Below are 22,397 nucleotides of genomic sequence, written 5' to 3'. Positions count from 1 at the left end.
TTAATACTAAAGATTTATTTTCCAATTATTTTGAAGAACTTGACAGAAGATGAATAGCTGTTCAATTGATGAATTCTGGGATGACCTCCTACAATGCTGCAACAAATGTGCGTACTGTGGGCGAAACTGGAACTGCAAGTCCTCCTGTGGTTTGTACCATCTCACTACCCGTTTCTGCAGCTGGAACTGATTTGAATAGAAGTTTGGTAGAAATTTTGTGTTTTTGTTTCAGTTACATACCAGAAAATAACTTGTTTCAATTCTCAAACAGACTAGAATAGGTTTCCAATCAATTACATGGCCACAGTCATCATAATATATTAATTTTTAAAAATCTCATTGAATTAATTTATTTGTTTAGTTTAGAGATACAACGCGGAAACAGACCCTTTGGCCCACCCAGTCTGCACCGGCCAGACACCGACTACCCTACACACACAAGGGACAATTTTACATTTTTAATGTACCAAGCCAATTAACCTACAAACCTGTACATCTTTGGAGTATGGGAGGAAACGAAGATCTTGGAGAAAACCCACGCAGGTCACGAGGAAAACGTCCAAACTCCGTAAAGACAAGCACCCGTAATCAGGATCGAACCCAGGTCTCTGGCACTGTAGGGCAGTAGCTCTACTGCTGCCTCATCGTGCCGCCCTTTCTGGGTATTCGTGTTCTCCATCAGTAAGCAAGTAAAATACAAAAAACAATAAGCTAGACTGTTATGTCCCAGATGCTAATTCTTCCCCAAAAACAGATATAATTTATCCTTACACTTCTGTGTACCTCCACCCCCCCCCCTCCACCCCCCCCCCCCCCCCCCCCCCCCACACCAAAAACATCAAAGCACCTAATTTCAGTTCGTCCCAATTACTTTCTGGACATCAAGTCTTTTAGGCTGAGAAACTCAGGCAACCCTTGTGATAGGTATGAATTCACTTCAGACTATTACGGTTGCAGTAATATTTTCCTGCAGATATGTCTCTGAAGCAAAGTTTTATCTGGTCTCAAAAACCTCTGTTTTTGTACTAGTACCTACTTGTTTTCTCCTCATGTGTGCCTCCAATAACCAGTTTTAAGAAATCTTAGTCAAACTGTCTAAAAACGTTTGCTTTTCCAGTAAAAAACTTTATTCCTTCGGCCGAAGATGATCACTTTCTACTAACACTAAGGTGGATTTTATTTGGCAGGAAGGGTCACCCAAAACTTAATGGATTCAGTTCACTTCCAATGGGATGAAGATTCCTTTTGGTTACTGCCCAGGCTTTATTTATCCCTTTAATCTTTGGGATTTATGATTGTGCTTATTCCAGTGATGTGACATTGTTGAGTTGTCTTGCTTTGTATTCACTCTGATAAACTGTGGTTTGATTCTTACAATGGTGATTGTCCCTTTATCACAGAGATTTGGAAATGTAATAACGCTGCTGGATCTTATTGGGACAAACTCTTACGCAAATGTATCACGTGTGCAGATGTGTGCGGCCAACACCCTCAACAATGCTCAGAAATTTGCAATGGTAAACAATTTATGAGTTATTCTTATCATTTTTCGTGAAACCACCAAGACCAACGAGGTCCATGATTATAAGCAAAACACAAAATACTGGAGTAACTCAGCAGCTTAGGCGGTATCTCTGGAGGGAAGGAAGACAACGTTTTGGGTCGGGAGCCTTCTTCAGTCTAGAGAAGCAGTCTGTAGGGTCCCATGACCTATCCATTCTCTCCGGAAATGCTGCCTGACCTGTTGAGTTACTATAATGCTTTGTGTTTTACATCCCTACTATCCCCGGTATATCCGTGATTATGTTAGCCACCATAGGACCATGCATTACTGATGCCAATCCTGAGCACAATGACATTGTGCAAGTCAAAGTTTTTAAAAATCCAGCACATTAACCATGCTTATGTAAATGATTGCACTTAAGGGACAAATGTGAACATGGATTATCATGATTCTTTCTAATGAATCCCCTTGTTTCTTTAGAGCTGAGCCACAAAACAGCAGGCACACAACTCTGCTAGGCATCTCTGGGGTCATTTTTATTTGTGGGAAGGTCCTGGGCTGGGGAAAATAATTGGTTCAACATACGTCTTTCAAAGGCACAAATAACAGCCTTGGTTACCGAAAATAGTAAACCTATATCTTCCTGCACTGTGCTATCTGCAGCCTTTGATGCTCTTGACTGTACTATCCTTTGATGTCTCCCATGTGCCCAGTTACATTAAATGTCCACTCAGAGCACAGACAGTGGTGGCAGCGTGATGAGGTTACCAGGCTAATTACCAGGCCAAAGGAAAAAAAATACAGTAAACCTCAATGGATCAAGAAAGGTGACCTGTGGAAGGTGAAATATAGTTAATATTCCAGGTTGAAGACCCTCTGTCAGAACTGAAAAAAACATTAATGTAATGGCAAGAACTAAGGGAATATCTATCAGAGTAATGCCAGGGATCCAAATAACAGATGGCATGTGCAGGAAGGAACTGCAGATGCTGGTTTACACTGAAGATAGACAAAATACTGGAGTAACTCAGCAGGACAGGCAACATCGCTGGAGAGAAGGAATGGGTGATGTTTTGGATTGAGAAGGGTTTATCTTCCAAATAACAGATCTGTTTGATCAACAGGTTAAGGACTGCCATTAGAGAGAAAACAAATAAATAAACGTTAAATCTATGTAAATTCAGAGCCGTTGCTGAAACCTGAGACCAAACAAAGAATGTTAGAAATGTCCTGCAGATCACAGTGTCTTTGGAGAAAGAAGGCAATTAATATTGCAGATGGGTAACCCTACAGCAGAACTGACCAATTCTGATTAAAAATAAGAAACGTAAGCTGCTTAAAATGATTGTATTTGCAGCGAATCTTGAAAGGCTGCAGCACTCACAGAGCCATACCTTGCAGACAATAGCCGATTCTTCCATCACCATCCTTTCCTCAGCACAGACTACCCCATAGCCTTGGACTCTTCAACAGCCTATGTGATGTCATGGCAACAAATCAAACATGGGCAAAGAGTAACACTTGGATGAACTGCTAATAATAGCAGTTTGTACTATAGGTGGAGGACATCAATGATAGCATCACCACTAATCCAGCTGGCGAAATCCTGAAGGAAGTAACCACCAGACTAGGTCTGCAGCAGTTACTGAGAAAAACAAAAGTCAAGTGTTTAATTGTCAAGTGTACTAACAAATGGAATAATAAAATTCTTAGCTTTGCAATTTAACAGGCACATAAATGCAATAACATATAGATAATATATCGTAATCAAAAATTTAATAAATTAAGAAACAAAATAGTAGGTAACTATAATAGTGCAAATAATGAAAACCAAAGTGTGTAGTGCAGCCTCCTGATATCAACATTCAGCTCCTTGGTCTTCCTAATGTTCACAAGTTCAAGTAGAATTAGGCCATTCAGCCCATTGAGTCCGTGCCATCATTCAACCATGTCTGATCTCTGCCTCCTAATCCCATTTTCCTGCCTTCTCCCCATAACCCTTGACACCCATTCTAATCAATAATTTGTCTATCTCTGCCTTAAAAGTATCCATTGACTTGGTTTCCACAGCCCTCTGTGGCAATGAGTTTCACCGATTAACTACCCTTACTAAAGAAGTTCCTCCTCACCTCTTAAAGAGTGCCCTTTAATTCTGAGGCTATGATCTCTAGTCCAAGACTCTACCACCAGTGGAAACATCCTTTCCACATCCCCATTCTACGCCTTTCATTATTTTGTACGTTTCAATTAGGTTGAGAGCAACATTGTTGTTATGGTACCATTCAATCAGATTGTACTCTGACTCATCATTACCCGTTATTCATCCAACAACAGTGGCATCATCGGCAAATATAAAGATGGCGTTGGAGCCATTTTCAGCTAAACAATATTGGTTGAGCGGGGGACTGAGCACACAGCCTTGAGGTTCTCCTGTGTTGATGATTATTGAGGAGAAAATGTTTCTACCATGAGGAAATCTTCATCCCTCAATCACATAGGGATGAGCAGAGACCCAGATCTCCCAGTTTGATAATGGGTTTGGTGGAGACGATAATGTTGAATGCAAAGCTGTAGTCGATGACAACACCACTTCTTGTTATCCAAGTGATCCATTTCAGAGTGGAGAGCCAGTGAGCTCGCATCCCCTGCTGATTTGTTGTGGCAGTAGGTGAATTGTAGTAGGTCCAGGACCTTATTAAGGCGGGTGATGATGTGGGTCATAACCAACCTCTCAAGGTACTTCATTGCCACCAATGTTAGTGCCACTGATCAGTAGTCATTGAGGTATGCCACCTTGTACTTCTTCGGCACTGGCGCTATTGATATTCTTTTAATGCAAGTAGAAACCTCGGACCTTATTAATGAGAAGTTTGAAGAAGTCCATGTAAATTCCAGCTGTTGGTCCATGCAGGCTTTAAGAACACAACCAGTTACACAATCAGGGCCAGGAGCTTTCCTAAAGTTCACCCACATGAAAGATCTACTGACGGTAATTTCTGACAAAATGCTGGAATAACTCCACAGGACAGGCAGCATCTCTGGAGAGAAGGAATGGGTGACATTTCGAGTTGAGACCCTTCTTCAGATGTATTTTCTGACATCAGACATCTGACTTAATGACTGAGATTACAATGTCGCCTGGGGCTATGGTATCCAGAGAAATTCATAGATGTTCTCCCTTTTGTAGAAAGCGCAGAAACCATGAAGCTCATCCAGGAGTGATGCAACTCTGTCACTTGAGTCACTACTTTGTTTTGCCCTTAGAAAATGATGGCAATAGGAGCCCTGCCGCAACTATTTCACCCTCCAGTTTTGACTGAGAATGTCTCTTTGTTTTTCTGATGGCCTTACCAAGGTCATACCTCGACTTCCTATATCACCTTGTATCGACAGACATGAATATCCGAGATCTGATCCTCTTTAGATTGCGGACCGCCTGGTTCATCCAACGCTTCTGGTTTGGAAACATGGTCTTGGTGGAAACACACTCCTCCACATAGTTCCTCATGAAGAGTTGGTAACAAATGTGGCATATTATTTCAGGTCTGTTGCCATGTCCTTAAATATCATCCAGTCTGCTGGCTCCAAGCAGAGTCGTTCCTCTGCCACCACTGAACAGCTCTATGCAATCCTTATCACTGGAGTTGCCCTCCTGAGTCACTGCCTACAATCAAGGAGTACAGGCGGGTGCTTTAATTTTCCAAAGTGAGGGCGAGGGATGGTGTGATAGGCATTTTTGACGATGGAGCAGCAGTTGTCGACAGTATTTGATCCTCTGGTGCTGCAGGACACATGCTGGTGTTGGTTAGGAAGTGACTTCTTTAAACTGGACTTGTTGAAGGCCTCGGCTATGATGGGATGCATTTGGTGTTTGTTGATTGTATTGTGCAGCATCTCCTGGGGTGAGATGCATCACAAGACTACTTATGCTAGTCAACAAAAGCAGTCAAACTATGTGTTCCTATAACCAATGGATCAGATCAAAACTACTGCAATCCTCCTATATCCTGTCATGAATGGTAGTGGACAATTACACAGTTAACAGGGAGGGGGGGGGGGAGCACTAAGAACATCCCCATCAACAACTATAGTGGAACCTTGTCGCTAGCATGCGAGTGTGCTTGCGATAAGGCTGAAACATACATTACCATCTTCTGTAAGAGTAATGTGGATGATCCATCTCGGCTTCCTCCTGAGATTCCACCATCACGGAAGCTAGACTACAGACAATTCAATTTACTCCATATAATATTTTCCCACTCCGTTCTCCCGTCTGGCTGGAATGCCTGTGTTTTATAGGGAGTAGGCTGACATGATTCAGATGGCCAAACCAATATCAGCTAATTTGACCCAGCTATTACCAATAATGCTGGGGGTTGGTGTCTCCTGGCCAGTGATAGGTATCAGGGCAACACCCAAGGGAGGGTGGGCGCACTGTCACATTACATTAAATACATGAGGGCAACTAGGGAAAAGGTAGGATCACTCAAGGATAGTTATGCCTGGAGTCAGAGGATGTAGAAGAATACTTTGCAAATATTTTTCCAATGAAAAGTTCATGGAAGATCGTGAGATGAGCATGGGGTATACCTTTTGCTCAGGCAGTTGAGATCAAAAAGTAAATAATGTTTGATCTCTTAAAACATTAAGGTGGATATATCTTCAGGATGTGAATAGATTGATCCCGGGTTAATAAGAGGCAAGGGAGGGGCCTTGACAAAGATCTTTGTATCCTTTCTAGCCACAGTTCAAGGTCCCCCAGAACAACAGTCATTGTTGTTCCTTTGTGTAAGAAGAGAAATAGAGATAATCCTGTTCATTTTGGCTGGTGTGCCTCACACCAGATGTAGGGAAACTATTTTAGAGGATTCTAGAAGATTCTTAGAGATAGATTTTATGGTAGAGTGCACTAATTAGGAACAGTTAGCATAGCTTTGTCTGTGGCAGGACATGTCTTACAAACTTGATTTCAGATTTTTGAGGTGAAGAAGGTGATTGATGAGGTATAGATATAATGAGGACGAAAATGCAGTATGGTTGGTTCGTACGTTTGCAGGCAACAAAATTGGTGGAGTTGAAGGCAGTTCAGAAAGGTAAAGATCAGTTACAGATATGGACAGAGAAATGACAGATGAAGTTTAATTGGAGCAAGAATGAAGCATTGCACTTAGGGAGATCGAATTGAATGGCAAAATTCTAACAGCATTGAAGTACAGAAAGATCTTGGCAATAGTACCCCGAAAGTGGCAACACAAGTAGACCAAGAAAGAGGCCAGAGAAGATTTATGAAAATGTAGCCAAGATTCGAGGGCCTGAGCTATAGGAAAGATTGGGTAGGATAGGACTGTCCGAAGGGCCTATTCCGTGCAGAATGTCTATGACTGAGTGGTAACGAATGCATATTGGTATGCTTGCCTTCATCAGTCCGAGCATTGAGCAGAAGAGTAAGAAAGTCAGGTTGCAGCTCTATAAAACTTTGATTAAGCTGCATTTCTAGTCGCCTCATTACAGGAAGGGTGGGGAGGCTTTGAAGGTGGTGCAGAATAGGTTTACCAGTATGCTGTCTGAATTAGAGGGTAAGGAGTGGTTAAACAAACACGGATTGTTTTCCTATTTTTATATCTTCACATACGCAAAATAAGTCAGAAGTCCTCACCTGAATTTCAAGCAGTTTTGGAGATATACAACAATGTTGTTACAGTTTCTGACCATATTGCAAATTGCATCCAACACTTCTCCATGGCCCAGTGACAATGGCACTGCTGAAGCCCTCAGTCATTAAAGAGACCCCGTATTATTTGCAAATGCAGGAGATAGGGGAGAAAGATAGGTCTGGAGTTTTACTGGTACCAACCGGTTTATAAATATTGTAAACCCTTTGTTGCTGGGCTCTTGTGGTGAAAGGTAAAGAAACAAAGCTACAGGTCTCGAGCTTTAAAGGAGGCACACCATGTTGGCATTGCTAGCTCTTCTGCCTGCTCATAGGTACGGTCAAACTTACTGCAGTCTTATCTAATCTATTATCATTTTGTGCAATATTTCTTGCTCTTATTCACATACATAAAGGTGTAGGGAAAAAACTGCAGATACTGGTTTAAATCGAAGGTAGACACAAAATGCTGGAGCAACTCAGCGGGTCAGGCAGCAACTCGGAAGAGGAGGAATGGGTGACGTTTCGGGTCTCAGCGGATCAGGCAGCATCTCGGGAGAGAAGGAATGGGTGATGTTTTGACCCGAAACGGCACCCATTCCTTCTCTCCCGAGATGCTGCTCGACCCGCTGAGTTGCTCCAGCATTTTGTGTCTACAGACATAAAGGTACCTGTATAGATATAGGATAGGATAAAGATTAAATTATTTTACATAGCAGGATCCTTCTAGTCCCCGAAGATAGACCCAAAATGCTGGAATAACTCAGCAGGACAGGCATAATCACTGGAGAGAAGGAAAGGGTGATGTTTCGGGTTGAGAGTCAGGGAAGAGGGAGCCAAGAGATATGGAGGGGTAAGGTGTGAAAACAACAGATGATAAGGAAATATAGAATGGTTCATTGTTAGCTGAGGGGAAGGTGACAAGGAGGCATACAATTAATAATATCAATCAGAAGGACAATAAAACTTGTCGGAGAACTAGGGTGGGGAGGAACAGAGAAAGGGGAAGCAAGGGTTACTTGAAGTTAGAGAAATCAAGAGTCACACTGCTAGGTTGTAAGCTGCCCAAGCGAAATATGAGGTGCTGTTCCTTCAATTTACGTTGGGCCTCACTTAACAGTGGAGGAGGCCCAAGACAAAAAGGTCAGTGAGGGAATGGGAGGGGGAGTTAATGTTTTTTAGCAACCGGGAGATCATATAGGCCTGGGCGGACGGAGCAGAGGTGTTCAGCGAAACGATCGGCAAATCTGCGCTTGGTCTTGCCGATGTATAGGAGTCCGCACCAGGAACAGTGGATACAGTAGATGAGGTTAGAGGTAGTGCAAGTGAACCTTTGCCTCACCTGAAAGGACTGTCGGGGTCTTTGGATGGAGTCGAGGGAGGAGGTATCCTGCACGAGTTAACCAGGGAGTTGCAGAGGGAATGGACTGCAGAAAGGGGTGGAGATAGGAAGATGTGCCTAGTGGTGGGATTCCGTTGGAGGTGGCGAAAATGTAGGATGATTATGTGCTGTATGCGACAACTGATGGGGTGAAAGGTGAGGACACGGGGGACTCTGTCCCTGTTGCGACTGTGGGGAAGGGAGGCAAGGGCAAAGCTGCGGGATACCAATGAGACCCATGTGAGGGCCTCATCTATGATGGAAGAGGGGGACCCGCGCTCCCTAAAGAATGAGTAAGGAACACCTCATCTTGGGCGCAGATGTGGCGTAGACGGAGGAATAGGAAGTAGCGAATAGTCCCCATTTTACAATCAGCTAGATCACAGCACACAGCCCTGCAAAGTGTACTTTATGTTAAGCATCTACACTTGGTTTCACTTATGTTAGCCTTGAATTAATTATATCCTTCTATTTTTTTAAAAAAGAAATCGCAAGCTCAAATCAAGATGCCCCAGTTGGTGTCAAAAACTGCCTATCCCACGAAGATCATTTCCACATCCTCATCTTCGTCTTCATGGCAGCAAGTCTATGCATTGTTACATGTTTACTTCTGATACTGGTGATTTACACAGTCAAAAAGAAAAATGACACCGCTGATTCCAGCCACAAGACTGGTCTGTCTTTAGAAGGTGAGTAAAATGTGATTGTTTTGAAGCTGCAATGGGATATTGGACGTAATCCATTGGCAAGCATGCTCATGGTGGGTTGGAGCCATTACAGAGGGCGTAGCCTTGGTCAGAAACCCCCCCAAAAAAACAGCTCGCCACTCCTGCCATTCTGAAAAGGACCAGTTTATTCCTACTCTTTGCTTCCTGTCTGCCAACCAATTCTCTATCCATATCAATACCCTAACCTCAATACTGTGTGCTCCAAATTTGCTCACCAATCTCCAGTGTGGGACCTTATCAAAGGCTTTCTGAAAGTCTAGATACACTACATCCACTGGCTCTCCTTGATCCATTTTACTTGTCACATCCTCAAAAAAAATCAAGCAGGATTTCCCCTTCATAAATCCATGCTGACTTGGACCAATCTTTTTACCACTATCCAAATGTGCCGTTATTACCTCTTTAATAATTGACTCCAGCATCTTCCCCACCACTAATGTCAGGCTAAATGGTCTATAATTCCCCGTTTTCTCTCTTGCTCCTTTCTTGAAAAGTGGGATATTAGCTATCCTCCAATCCACAGGAACTGATCCTGAATCTATTGAACATTGGAAAATGATCACCAATGCGTCCACAATATCTAGGGCCACCTCCTTAAGTACCCTGGGATGCAGCCCTTCAGGCCCTGGGGATTTATCAGCCTTCAGTCCCATCAGTCTACCCAATACTATTTCTGGCCTAATGCAAATTACTTTCAGTTCTTCTCTCCCTAGATCCTCTGTCCTCCAGTACATCTGGGAGATTGTTTGTGTCTTCCTTAGTGAAGAGAGATCCGAAGTACCTGTTCAACTCTTCCGCCATTTCCTTGTTACCCATAATAATTTCACCCGTTTCTGCTTTCAAGAACCCATAAACAATTGGCATTGGCGACTCAGTCTCGTGTTCTAGGTGGCCTATCTGCAGAGACCAAATTACCGCCTACCCATCATCTCATCTCCATGTTCCAGCAGATTTTGTTAAAATAAACAAAACTTTCTCCCATCCCAAATTTTTGTAATTTCACAATTTCCCCCAAAAGATCTAAAACTGTAATATGATGCTAATCCGATCTTCTGTTGAGAGATTCCCCAAAATGTCTCAAAAGGACAATTCTGATACGGGATGAGGATGTGAAAACTCAAACTTTTGTCTATGTTTCAAAGACAGGGACACGAGAAGATTAGTCCTTTGATGTTAGATCTGCCCTAATGGATTGGGAACAAATAAGGAAGCAATCCTATCACAAAAAGGTTAACTGGCGAGCCGTTTCGTCAATGGTTTTGCTACCATTCGATTGGAGCAAATCCTTTTACTAATATTTGCAGAACCTTCGATAACGTTGCAGATTCTTAGATATTGGAACAGCTCATGCCCACATGCAAGATATTGGCACATTGCCCCACTCTATGACTAATTTTATTCAGTGCCTGGCCACATCTACTTTACATTCAATCAATATCACTGAGAAATCATCCGACAGTCTCATCCTGTGATCTGCCATTGAACAGAAATTCAATTGAAACAGCCACATAATGGCAGCCATTAGTAGTGGATGAAGGCTAGAGATTCTTCAGCAAATGGTTCACTGCCCAACTCCCCAAAGCTATTCCATCTTTCAGTTCACTTCAAATTTTGTCAACTACCATGTAAGTGATAAGAAGTGGCTTGGGAATTATTCGGTTCAGACAGTGATGTTCTTAGATGCACAAGGTATGGCTTGAAGATGTAGAATCCTTCATTGGTTTTTATTCAAAATCAGATTTATATAGCATAGAAACAGCCCCTTTGGGCCACCATGTCCTTACCAACCTTTTTGCCTATATACACTAAGCCCATTTTCCTGCATAAGAACTGCATCCTTCCATAAATGTATCTGTCTAAATGTCACTTAAATGCAGTGATTCCATCTGATTCCACTTCCTCCACTGGCAGCATGTGCCAGATATCAACCACTGTGTAAAAATTTGATTCCTTAGATTCCCTTCCCACATCCTTCCTGTAATGGGACGATCACAATAATGCGCAATACTCCAAATGCAGCCTAACCAAAGTACTATAAAGCTGCATCGTGACAATCTGACTCTTCTACTCAATACTCCAACCTATAAAAGCAAGCATACTTATGCCTACTTTACCACACCATCTACGTGTTGCCACTTTCAGGGAGTTGTGGACTTGGACCCCAAGATCCCTCTGTACATCATTGCTGTTAAGGGTCATACCTTTAATTGCATATTTTCCCCTTACTTTCGATCTCCAATAGTGCAACACCTGAGACTTGCTCAGATTAAACTCCATCTGCCATTTCATAATCCATTTCTGTAGCTGATCTGTATCCCACTGTATACCTTGACAGCCATCCTCACAGTCCGCGACCCAAGCAATCTTGATGTCATCTGCAATCTTACTAACCAACCCGTCTATGTTTGAAAGTTACTTTCGCTTTGCTGCTTTCTCAAAAAAAAACTCGATGCAGTTGGCAAAACACGACGATGTACAAAGCCATGCTGACTTTCCCTACTTAACCCTTTCACTACCAAATCTGAGTAAACCCTATCCCAAAGAATCCTCTGCAATAGCTTCCCTACCACTAATGCGAGGATCACCAGCCTGTAATTCCCTGGATACTCTACTTCCCTTCTTAAATAAAGGAGCAACTTTAGCTACTCTCCAGTCCTCTGGGACACCGCTTGTGGATAGAGAAGATGCAAAGATCTTTGTCAAGGTTCCTCAATCTCCTCTCTTACCTCTGCAATAAACTGGGATTAGTCCCATCAGGCCAATGGGGTTTTATCCACCTTAATGCTCTTCAAGAGCCTCACACCACCTTCTTGATTGCAAACTGCCCTTGCATATTAGCATTCTCCGCGTTGATCTCACTCTCCTCCATGTCCTTCTCCTTGGTGAAAACAGATGCAAAGCACTCGTTTTGTTCCTCGCCTACATCCCCAAACTCCAAGCACAAATTCCCTTCATTATCTTTGAATTGGCCTAACATCACCCTGGGTACCCTTTTGTTTTTAATGTAGGTTTAAAAAGCTGTGGGATTTTCTTTAATCTGCCCCAAAGCCATTTGTGATCCCTTTGCCCTTCTAATTGCCCGCTTGAGTTCTTTCTTTCTGTTTGTATATTCCTCAAAGCCCCTGTCCGATTCCATCCTCTTAAACTTTGTATACATATTCTTTATCTTTTTTGACCAAATTTACAACCTCTTTGGTCATCCAAGATGCCCTTACTTAGTCATCCTTATCCCTCCTTTTTACTGGAACCCATCAGTTCTGAACTGTGATCAACAGGCCATTAAATGACTCCCACATGTCAGATTGTTACTTACCCAATAACAGCTGCACACAATGTGCCCTCCCAAACATCTACCCAATAACCTTGTAGTTTGCCTTACTTCAATTTAGTACTTTCCCCACAAGGCCCAGCTTTCCCCCTATTCAAAACAATCTTAAAACTTATGGAATTGTGATCACTATCCCTAAAATGTTCTTCCACTGTTATACCAGTTACCTGGCCAGGCTCATTTCCCAACACAAGGTCCAGTATGTTCCCTTCTCTGGTTGGACTAGCCACATATTGTTGCAAGAAACCCACTTGGATACATCTCACAAATTCAGCCCCATCTAAGCGATTGACACTGAGCAAGTCCCAGGCAATATCGGGGAAGTCACCCAATAAGACAACCCTCCTGCCCTGGCATCTGTTGATAATCTGTCTACATATCTGTTCTTCTATCTCTCGCTTGCTATTGGGAATCATATAATACAATTCCATTCGAGTGCCTGTACCTTTCTTAATTTTAAGCTCTACTCATGTCATCTTAGCAAACAAATCCTCCAGTATGTCTCCTCTGAGTACTACTTTGACAGTCTCCCTGATTAATAGAGCAACTCCTCCACCTCTTTTCACTCCCTCTCGATCACATCGAAATCCCCGAACATTGAGCTGCCAATCATGTCCCTCTCTCACCACATTTTCACAAAGGCCACAAGATCAGTCCCAAGCACCGATCTAGGATCTAAGTTTACCTGCTTTCTGGATTAAACTCCTTGAATTGAAATAGAAACACTTCAGCCCATCAGTGTCACCATATCACTTCACCTCTTGTTGCCTATCCTTTTTTGCGACTTACAGGTCCTAGCCTCTACTTTCCCATCACTCCTTCCAATTTCTGACCTACTACTCTGCCCCTGTGATTGAGGGAATTTAATTACAAGAATCATCTAAGGAGGTTGAGTGGTGATTTGATAGATGTGTACAAACTTCTGTTCATATTAGGTGATAGTACAAGAGTTAAAGTTACAGATTTAAAGTCATGGGTAACAAAGGAACATTTTTAACAGCATTTAAGAAAAATACGGTGAGTAGTAATGACCAAGAATGTACTCCCAGAAAAGTGGTGAATAGGGAGACTATCAATAATTTAAATAGGAAAATGGATAGGAGCTTGCAAAGAGACAGAAGAGGGCTAAAGTAGAGAAATGGAAGAGACGGGACTGCTCTACAAAGAGCTGACATGAACAATAAATGAAATAATTTCCTGTGCTGTTCGGATTCCATGGCTGAATGCATCTGGAATAACAGAGCAGTATCCAAGATAAATCAAGACTAAAAGGTTGTTACATCATCAACTACCACTTCATCTGGCACAAACATTCCTTGGCTTCTTGACATCTCCTAAACCAGTGACCTTCATCTCCAAATTCGCAAAAGCAACTGTCTCATCGTAACACAATCTCCAAATTCCCTACCAGGTCATAACCAGGATGTAAAGTCAACATCCTGGAACTGTCTATCCATCAGCAAAGTCATAGCTTTGCACAAAAACCCACTAAACACCATAGCCTATTATGGCAACTATCTTTTTCTAGCATCAGCCACGTTTAACTTTTTTTTTTTTAATGCCCTTTTATATATAAACTGATGGTTACAGCATCTGTTATTTGCTAAATTTTAACAAAGCACCATATTTCATGATCATTAGTAAAGCAAAGGTTAAAGTGCCATTCAGATAAGTGAAGGAAATAAGGTCATGTCCTTAGCCCTACTGACAAAGATGCTAAAATGCATGCCTACATACAAAAATAGAAGAAATACATCTGAATAAATAGACGATAGACAATAGGTGCAGGAGTAGGCCATTCGACCCTTCGAGCCAGAACCGCCATTCACTGTGATCATGGCTGATCATCCACAATCAGTACCCCGTTCTTGCCTTCTCCCCATATCCCTTGACTCCGCTATCTTTAAGAGCTCTATCTAACTCTCTCTTGAAAGCATCCAGCGAATCAGCTTCCACTGCTTTCTGAGGCAGAGAATTCCACAGATTCACAACTCTCTGGGTGAAAAAAAAAATCCTCATCTCCATTCTAAATGGCCTACCCCTTATTTTTAAACTGTGGCCCCTGGTTCTACACGCCCCCAAAATCAGGAACATGTTTCCTGCCTCTAGCGTGTCGAATCCCTTTATAAACTTATTTGTTTCAATATCCCCACTCATCCTTCTAAATTCCAGTGTATTCTTTCAACATATTCGACAGTCCAGCCATTCTTTCAACATATGACAATCCAGCCATCCCGGGAATTAACCTTGTGAACCTACGCTGCACTCCCTCAACAGCAAGAAAGTCCTTCCTCAAATTTGGAGACCAAAACTGCACACAATACTCCAGGTGTGGCCTCACCGGGGCTCTGCACAACTGCAGAAGGACTTCTTTGCTCCTATACTCAACTCCTCTTGTTATGAGGGCCAACATGCTATCAGCTTTCTTCACTGCCTGCTGTGCCTGCATGCTTCACAATGTTTTGTTTTGTTACAAAACTAGACTTTTGTTATTATTGAAATGGCCAAATGTGAAACAGTCAGATTGACCTGACCCAAGGCCAATAGATACCAAAAGGTACAAAAAACAAATGAAAGGTATGAAATTAAAGCCAGCCAGATGATCAAGGAAAGGTGGAGCCCACAATGGTCCATTGTTGGGTGTGGTGATAACAAGTGGGCACAAATGTGAAACAAAGCAGGACGACGAAACTAGTCAGATGACGAGGATGGGGGAAGAGGCAGAGAGAGAGGGAATGCAAGGATTACTTGAAGTTAGAGAAATCAATATTTAATAGGTTGTAAGCTGCCCAAGTGAAATATGAGGTGTTACACAGAAACATAGAAAATAGGTGCAGGAGGAGGCCATTCGGCCCTTCGAGCCAGCACCGCCATTCATTGTGATCATGGCTGATCATCCACAATCAATAACCCGTGCCTGCCTTCTTCCCATATCCCTTGATTCCACTAACCCCTAGAGCTCTATCCAACTTTTTCCTAAATCTATCCAGTGATTTGGCTTCCACTGCCCTCTGTGGCAGAGAATTCCACAAATTCACAACTCTCTGGGTGAAAAGGTTCCTTCTCACCCCAGTTTTAAATGGCCTCCCCTATATTCTAAGACTGTGGCCCCTGGTTCTGGACTCACCCAACATTGGGAACATTTTTCCTGCATCTAGCTTGTCCAGTCCTTTTATAATTTTATATGTCTATATAAGATCCCCTCTCATCCTTCTATACTCCAGTGAATACAAGCCTAGTCTTTTCAATCTTTCCTCATATGACAGTCCCGCCATCCCAGGGATCAATCTCATGAACCTACGCCGCACTGCCTCAATGACAAGGATATCCTTCCTCAAATTAGGAGACCAAAACTGTACACAATACTCCAGATGTGGTCTTACCAGGGCCCTATACAACTGCAGGAGAACCTCTTTACTCCTATACTGAAATTCTCTCGTTATGAAGGCCAACATGCCATTAGCTTTCTTCACTGCCTGCTGTACTTGCACTCTAACTTTCAGTGTTCCTTCAATTTGCGTTTGACCTCACTCCAGCAGCCCTGGGCTGAAAGGTCTGTGTGGGAATGGAAAGGGGAGTTAAAGTGTTTACTCTTTTTTAATTCACTTTTACGATGTTACTGTATAATAATAAATGTTCCAGCCAACCAAGTTTAGAGGGAATGCAAGAAACAGGACCCTGGTTAGTTTAAAAGAGTATGGGAACTGGGGCCTCAACTAGTCAGAATGGAACTGGGTAAACATTACCTAATCAGCCAGATACCAAAGCAGAGGTATGTCATAGTGGATTATCAGTGTTTGACTCTCGAATGAACTGCAATAACAATTGTTATTGAAGCACATGACTAGTCCAGACCAAGGAAACAGAACAGATTGAAAATGCTGGAATCTTGAGTAAAAATAAATTCTGGAGGAAAGCTGGCAAACTGCTGAGTTCTTCCAGCAGTTTGTTTTTTAGTTCAGGCCAGGTCCTTGGTGGGAACATCAGAACCAGTTACCAAGTACACACCCCAAAACATCCAACACAAAGAACAAGAAGCCAGTCCACTGGGGCACTTGTTAGACCACACTCAAAGAGGGGAACCTGGATAGTTCAAATATCAGTTTAGTTATTAGAAGGCAAGTGAGAGGCCCAGCAGCAGATTTTTTGGAGTCAGGGATGGCATTAATAGTGATGTCAACACTCGCAGTTTTAAAAGCCAGAGGATAATAGTTCAAATGTAACCTAAGGAAGCGATGGTAATTTGGCGTGGCTGGACTGAACCACTCGGATGGCAATTTTCAGTCATACAACAGTACAGCCCAAGACTAGGTCCTTCAGCACAAAATGTCTCTGCCAAACATGATGCCAAGATAAATTAATCTCTGCCTGCACATAATCCATATCACTCGACCCAGAACTTCACCCATTCCTTCTATCCAGAAATGCTGCCCGTCCCATTGAGTTACTCTGGCATTTTGTATCATCTTCAATGTAAACCAGCATCTGCAGTTCCTTCCAAGCCATTCCCTCCATATCAAGAAAAAGCTTCTTAAAAATGGCACCAACATTTCTGCCTCCAGCACTCAGGGCAGTGCATTCTGAGCATCCACCAATCTCGTATTTAAAAAATTGCTACTCATCTCCCTTAAATCCCTTTAACCTGAAAGCTATGCCCTCTATTTGACATATTAACCCTGGAAAATTGTTTCCGTTTTCTCTATCTATGCTTCTCATACAGTGCCCTCCATTATGTTTGGGACAAAGACCCATCATTTATTTATTTGCCTCGGTACTCCACAATTTGAGATTTGTAATAGAAAAAATTACATGTGGTTAAAGTGCACATTGTCAGATTTTAATAAAGGCCATTTGTATACATTTTGGTTTCACCGTGTAGAAATTACAGCAGTGTTTATACATAGCCCCCCCCCCCCCATTTCAGGGCACCATAATGTTTGGGACACAGCAATGTCATGTAAATGAAAGTAGTCATGTTTACTATGTCTTTGCATATCCTTTGCATGCATTGACTGCTTGAAGTCTGCAATTCATGGACATCACCAGTTGCTGAGTGTCTTCTCTGGTGATGCTCTGCCAGGCCTGTATTGTAGCCATCTTTAGCTTCTGCTTGTTTTAGGGGCTAGTACCCTTCAGTTTTCTCTTCAGCATGTAAAAGGCATGCTCAATTGGGTTCAGATCCGGTGATTGACTTAGCCACTCAAGAAGTGACCATTTTTCAGCTTTGAAAAACTCCTTTGTTGCTTTAGCAGTGTATTTGGGATCATTGTCTTGCTGTAGAATGAACCACCGGCCAATGAGTTTTGAGGCATTTGTTTGAACTTGAGCAGATCGGATGTGTCTATACACTTCAAAATTCATTATGCTAGTAACATCAGCAGTTGTATCATCAATGAAGATAAGCGAGCAAGTACCTTCAGCAGCCATATATGCCCAGGCCATAACACCCCCACCACTGTGTTTCACAGATAGACAATAGGTGCAGGAGTAGGCCATTCAGCCCTTCGAGCCAGCACCGCCATTCACTGTGATCATGGCTGATCATCCACAATCAGTGCCCCGTTCCTGCCTTCTCCCCACGTCCCTCGACTCCGCTATCATTAAGAGCTCCATCTAACTCTCTCTTGAAAGCATCCAGGGAATTGGCTTCCACTGCCTTCTGAGGCAGAGTTCCACAGCTTCACAATTCTCTGAGTGAAAAAGTTTTTCCTCATCTCCGTTCTAAATGACCTACCCCTTATTTTTAAACTGTGGCCCCTGGTTCAGGACTCCCCCAACATCGACTCCCCCAACATATTTCCTGCCTCTAGCGTGTCCAATCCCTTAATAATCTTATATGTTTCAATAAGATCCCCTCTCATCCTTCTAAATTCGAGTATACAAGCCCAGTCGCTCCAGTCTTTCAACATACGACAGTCCCGCCATTCCAGGAATTAACCTCGTGAACCTACACTGCACTCCCTCAATAGCAAGAATGTCCTTCCTCAAATTTGGAGACCAAAACTGCACACAATATTCCATGTGTGGTCTCACTAGGGCTCTGTACAAATGCAGAAGGACCTCTTTACTTCTATAACTCTTATGAAGGCCAACATTCCATTAGCTTTTTTCACTGCCTGCTATATCTGCATGCTTACTTTCAGTGACTGATGAACTAGGACACCCAGATCTCGTTGCACTTCCCCTTTTCCTAACTTGACACCATTCAGATAATAATCTGCCTTCCTGAGGTGGTATTCTTTGGATCTTGGGCAGTTCCTTCTCTCCTCCATACTTTGCTCCTGCCATCATTCTGATATATGTTAATCTTCGTCTCATCTGTCCACAAGAGCTTTTTCCAGAACTGTGGTTGCTCTTTTAAGTACTTCTTGGCAAACTGTAACCCGGCCATCCTATTTTTGCGACTAACCAGTGGCTTGCATTTTGCAGCGTAGCCTCTGTATTTCTGTTCATGAAGTCTTCTGTGGACAGTGGTCATTGACAAATCCACACCTGACTCCTGAAGAGTGTTTCTGATGTGTCGGATACGTGTTTGGGGATTTTTCTTTATTATAGAGAGAATTCTTCTGTCATCAGCTGTGAAGGTCTTCCTTGGCCTGCCAGTCCCTTTGCGAGTAGTAAGCTCACCAGTGCTTTCTTTCTTCGTAAAGATGTTCCAACCAGTTGATTTTGGTAAGCCAAAGGTTTGGCTGATGTCTAAGTTTTATTCTTGTTTCTCACTCATAATGGCTTCTTTGACTTTCATTGGCACAACTTTGGTCCTCATGTTGATTAACAGCAATAAAAGTTTCCAAACGTGATGGAAAGACTGGATGAAAGACTAGGTGCTGAGAGCTCTCTTACACCTGCATTGAGGAGGCAATTAAACACACCTGAGCAATTACAGATGCCTGTGAAGCCATGTGCCCCAAACATTATGGTGCCCTGAAATGGGGGATCTATGTATAAACTGCTGTAATTTCTACATGGTTAAATCAAAATGTATAAAAATGGCCTTTAATAAAATCTGACAATGTGCACTTTAACCACATGTGATTTTTTTTCTATTACAAATCTCAAATTGTGGAGTACAGAGGCAAATAAATAAATGATGGGTATTTGTCCCAAACACCGTAATTTCACATACTTTTATCTGAGCTCCCTTCAACCTCCAGGGAAAATAAGCCAAGTTTGTCCAACCTCCCCTTATAAATAAGATACACAAAAAACTGGAGGAGTAACTCAGCGCGATAGGGAGCATCTCTGGAGAAAAGGAATGAGTGACGTTTCGAATCGAGTTCTTCAGACTGAGACAGGGGAGAGGGAAACGCGAGATATGATAAAAGAAAACGCCGTTTCGTCTCCCCTGACTGTCTGAAGAAGAAGGGTCTCGACCCGAAATGTCACTCCTTCCTTCTCTCCAGAGATGCTGCCTGACCCTCTGTGTTACTCCAGCTTTTTGTTTCTATCTTCGGTGTAAATCAGCATCTGCAGTTCCTTCCCATCTCTGATAACTAATCGTCTGTCTTATTGTTGTCTGGCTGGCGTGTTGAAGTTTAAAAATGGAAATCTTAAGTCCTTTCGGGAGCCTCACAGACGGGGACTGTGCGGTGAGGTAAACAGACTGGGGTGTCGCTGTTCCGCCGGATGCAGCAGGCCCACGCTGCAAGTTTGCACGAATCCGGCCGAGCCGGGAGTGTCCTGGGAGAGTGAAGGCAGGCGAGGTCCCCAGTACCTGTTGCCCTGGTTACTGCGAGCCTGACCCACGATCAGGCAGCTCGGCTTTGCCGCAGCACTCCGCCCTCTGCGGCCCCAGTAACCTGGAGCTCCGTTCCTCGGCTGAGACCAGGTTTGGGTAGAAACTAACGCTGAAGAAATTATCGACGAGTGGAAAAAGTGCCAGATGGAGATTTAAAGGAAACAATAAAATAACGATAAAATATTTTGTCTGTAAGATGTACACGTAAAGCAGCAATTTAGCACAGTAAATCTGCACTCTACTATAGATGGCGCCAACTCCTCTTCAGACAGACTGCTGCAACGAGGCGTTGAAAAAGACGACCAGAATCAAAGTATATCCTCTGATCCGTCGGAAACTTGCAGCTACTGCTTCTCGGAGCAGAGGATCGGCGGGAAAGGCCGAAAGCTGCCGACAAACGTCGCCACATCCCGCCAGTGCATCCAGCAACCACCTGCCCTTGACACACGGGCTCTACCCTCTGAGACCATTCCCCAACACAAGCCGTTCCAGATCATCTGTTCTCCCTCGCAACCCAGCACTAAAGAAATAGGGAGCTTCCTGGAGAAATGCCATATGAAGTACTGAAACCATTCGACAACGATTAGAAAGCAAACTCAACAGGATGTACTTCACCACGAGATAAAAGCTTTAGAGAATGCTCTGTTTTAGTAAGGGCACTTTAGTTTGATTATTCTACTAGAGGGGAAAGACATTGCCGCAGACTACTGCCATCTAACAAAGCTACCTTCAGCAAAAGTAGGTAAATCATTTTAGGACATGGACGATATAATATTTGGCTACTCAAGGTTCATGTGTTATTCAGATTTGCTAAGTAACACATGCGTCTTTGTGCCTTTTGAGGAGCTAGGTTTGGGTGGGGGGGTGGGGGGGGGTAAGGGGAGAGGTTAGGTTAGAGGGGACAAGGAAACCGGCCAATTCCTGCAGCTAACCTTATACGCGAAAATTAAATGACATGAATGTACTAGATTTGTAAATCTATTTCCAAAACGTTAAGATCGACTAACACTATGGAAGATTCAATCGTAGTCAAAGGGAGAGCTGGATAAATAGCTGAAAGGCAAGCAGGGCTTTAGGTCGAGAGTGAGGAATTGGGAATCGCTGGATTACTCAGTTTTGGACTCAGCAGACCAAAATGCTGTAATTGTGAACTAAACATAACTCACATACTGCATAAATTTGTAAAATGGCTGCAAATTGTTTGAATAGTTTTGTCAGAAAAATGAAGCTTGCAACTTCAAGAATAGAAGAGAATTATAAAATGTCAAAATCTAATAGCAACTCAAAACTCATAATATCTGACAGTGCCATCACGAGTGTTTTGCTGCACCTGTTGAATTATCATACCCACAGATCTTCTACCTTATGTAAAAATTATAAAACATCTTCAAATTAACCTTCGGGAAGTTGCTGAGAAGGTGATTCATCTGATATTGGGAATTGCACTGAAGGATCTAAAAAGAAATCAGAAACAAAGCAAGCTATAGATTTGATGGAGCAAATGGCCTTACATCTTAAGGAAGTATGAGAAACAAAGTTCCAGACCAGTTAGCCTTACCTGGATTGTGGGAAAACTTAAAATTCACTAACAGAACAAAACTAAAAAGTGAATATTAACAAGTACAATGTCAGACATGATGAACATAATGGCTGATTAACACTCTACAAATGGGAATTACAAAGATCGTAAAACAAAACTTGATTATGATAGGATTTGCATTTTGTATCAATAAAAAATGGCAATGGTATAAAGTGTGCACAAATCAGGATAATTCAGGCTACGTACTTAAGTCCCATAAAGTTATAGGTAAATAACCTAGTGATCCTTTCATGTGCAAGAAAATAAAACCTCACAAATACAGAATCAAAATCAAGCACAAATTTAGAAAATACTGAATGTAAGATAATGAGAAAATAGAGGCATGATGCAAGACAAAGCTAATATTCAAACTTGTTTTAGCCCTGGTGACCTTTGGTGAAACCAAGTTTGTTCTTGCTACCACGGTTTACAAGTGAGATTAGGCTAACCAAAATTATATATACTTGGAGGCATTATGTAGGGAGAAAA

The 22,397-nt window shown here is 42.5% G+C and overlaps 1 protein-coding gene across 1 annotated transcript in view; it reads left to right on the top strand.

Moving 5' to 3' along the window:
- Positions 1 to 21,168, top strand: part of tnfrsf13b (TNF receptor superfamily member 13B) — a 29,162-nt gene extending 7,994 nt beyond the window's left edge. The window contains exons 2-5 of the mRNA XM_078418508.1: positions 37 to 149; positions 1,401 to 1,517; positions 9,021 to 9,224; positions 20,577 to 21,168. Of these exons, the coding sequence (XP_078274634.1) occupies positions 50 to 149; positions 1,401 to 1,517; positions 9,021 to 9,224; positions 20,577 to 20,896 (741 nt within the window). The 5' untranslated portion in view covers positions 37 to 49 and the 3' untranslated portion in view covers positions 20,897 to 21,168. The remainder of the gene's footprint in view (positions 1 to 36; positions 150 to 1,400; positions 1,518 to 9,020; positions 9,225 to 20,576) is intronic.
- The last annotated feature ends 1,229 nt before the right edge of the window (positions 21,169 to 22,397 follow it).

This window comes from Rhinoraja longicauda, chromosome 21, assembly GCF_053455715.1.
Source record: "Rhinoraja longicauda isolate Sanriku21f chromosome 21, sRhiLon1.1, whole genome shotgun sequence".
Classification (NCBI taxonomy): Eukaryota; Metazoa; Chordata; class Chondrichthyes; order Rajiformes; family Arhynchobatidae; genus Rhinoraja; species Rhinoraja longicauda.
Note: the sequence above shows the minus strand (reverse complement) of the source record. Positions and strands in the feature narration are given on the sequence as shown.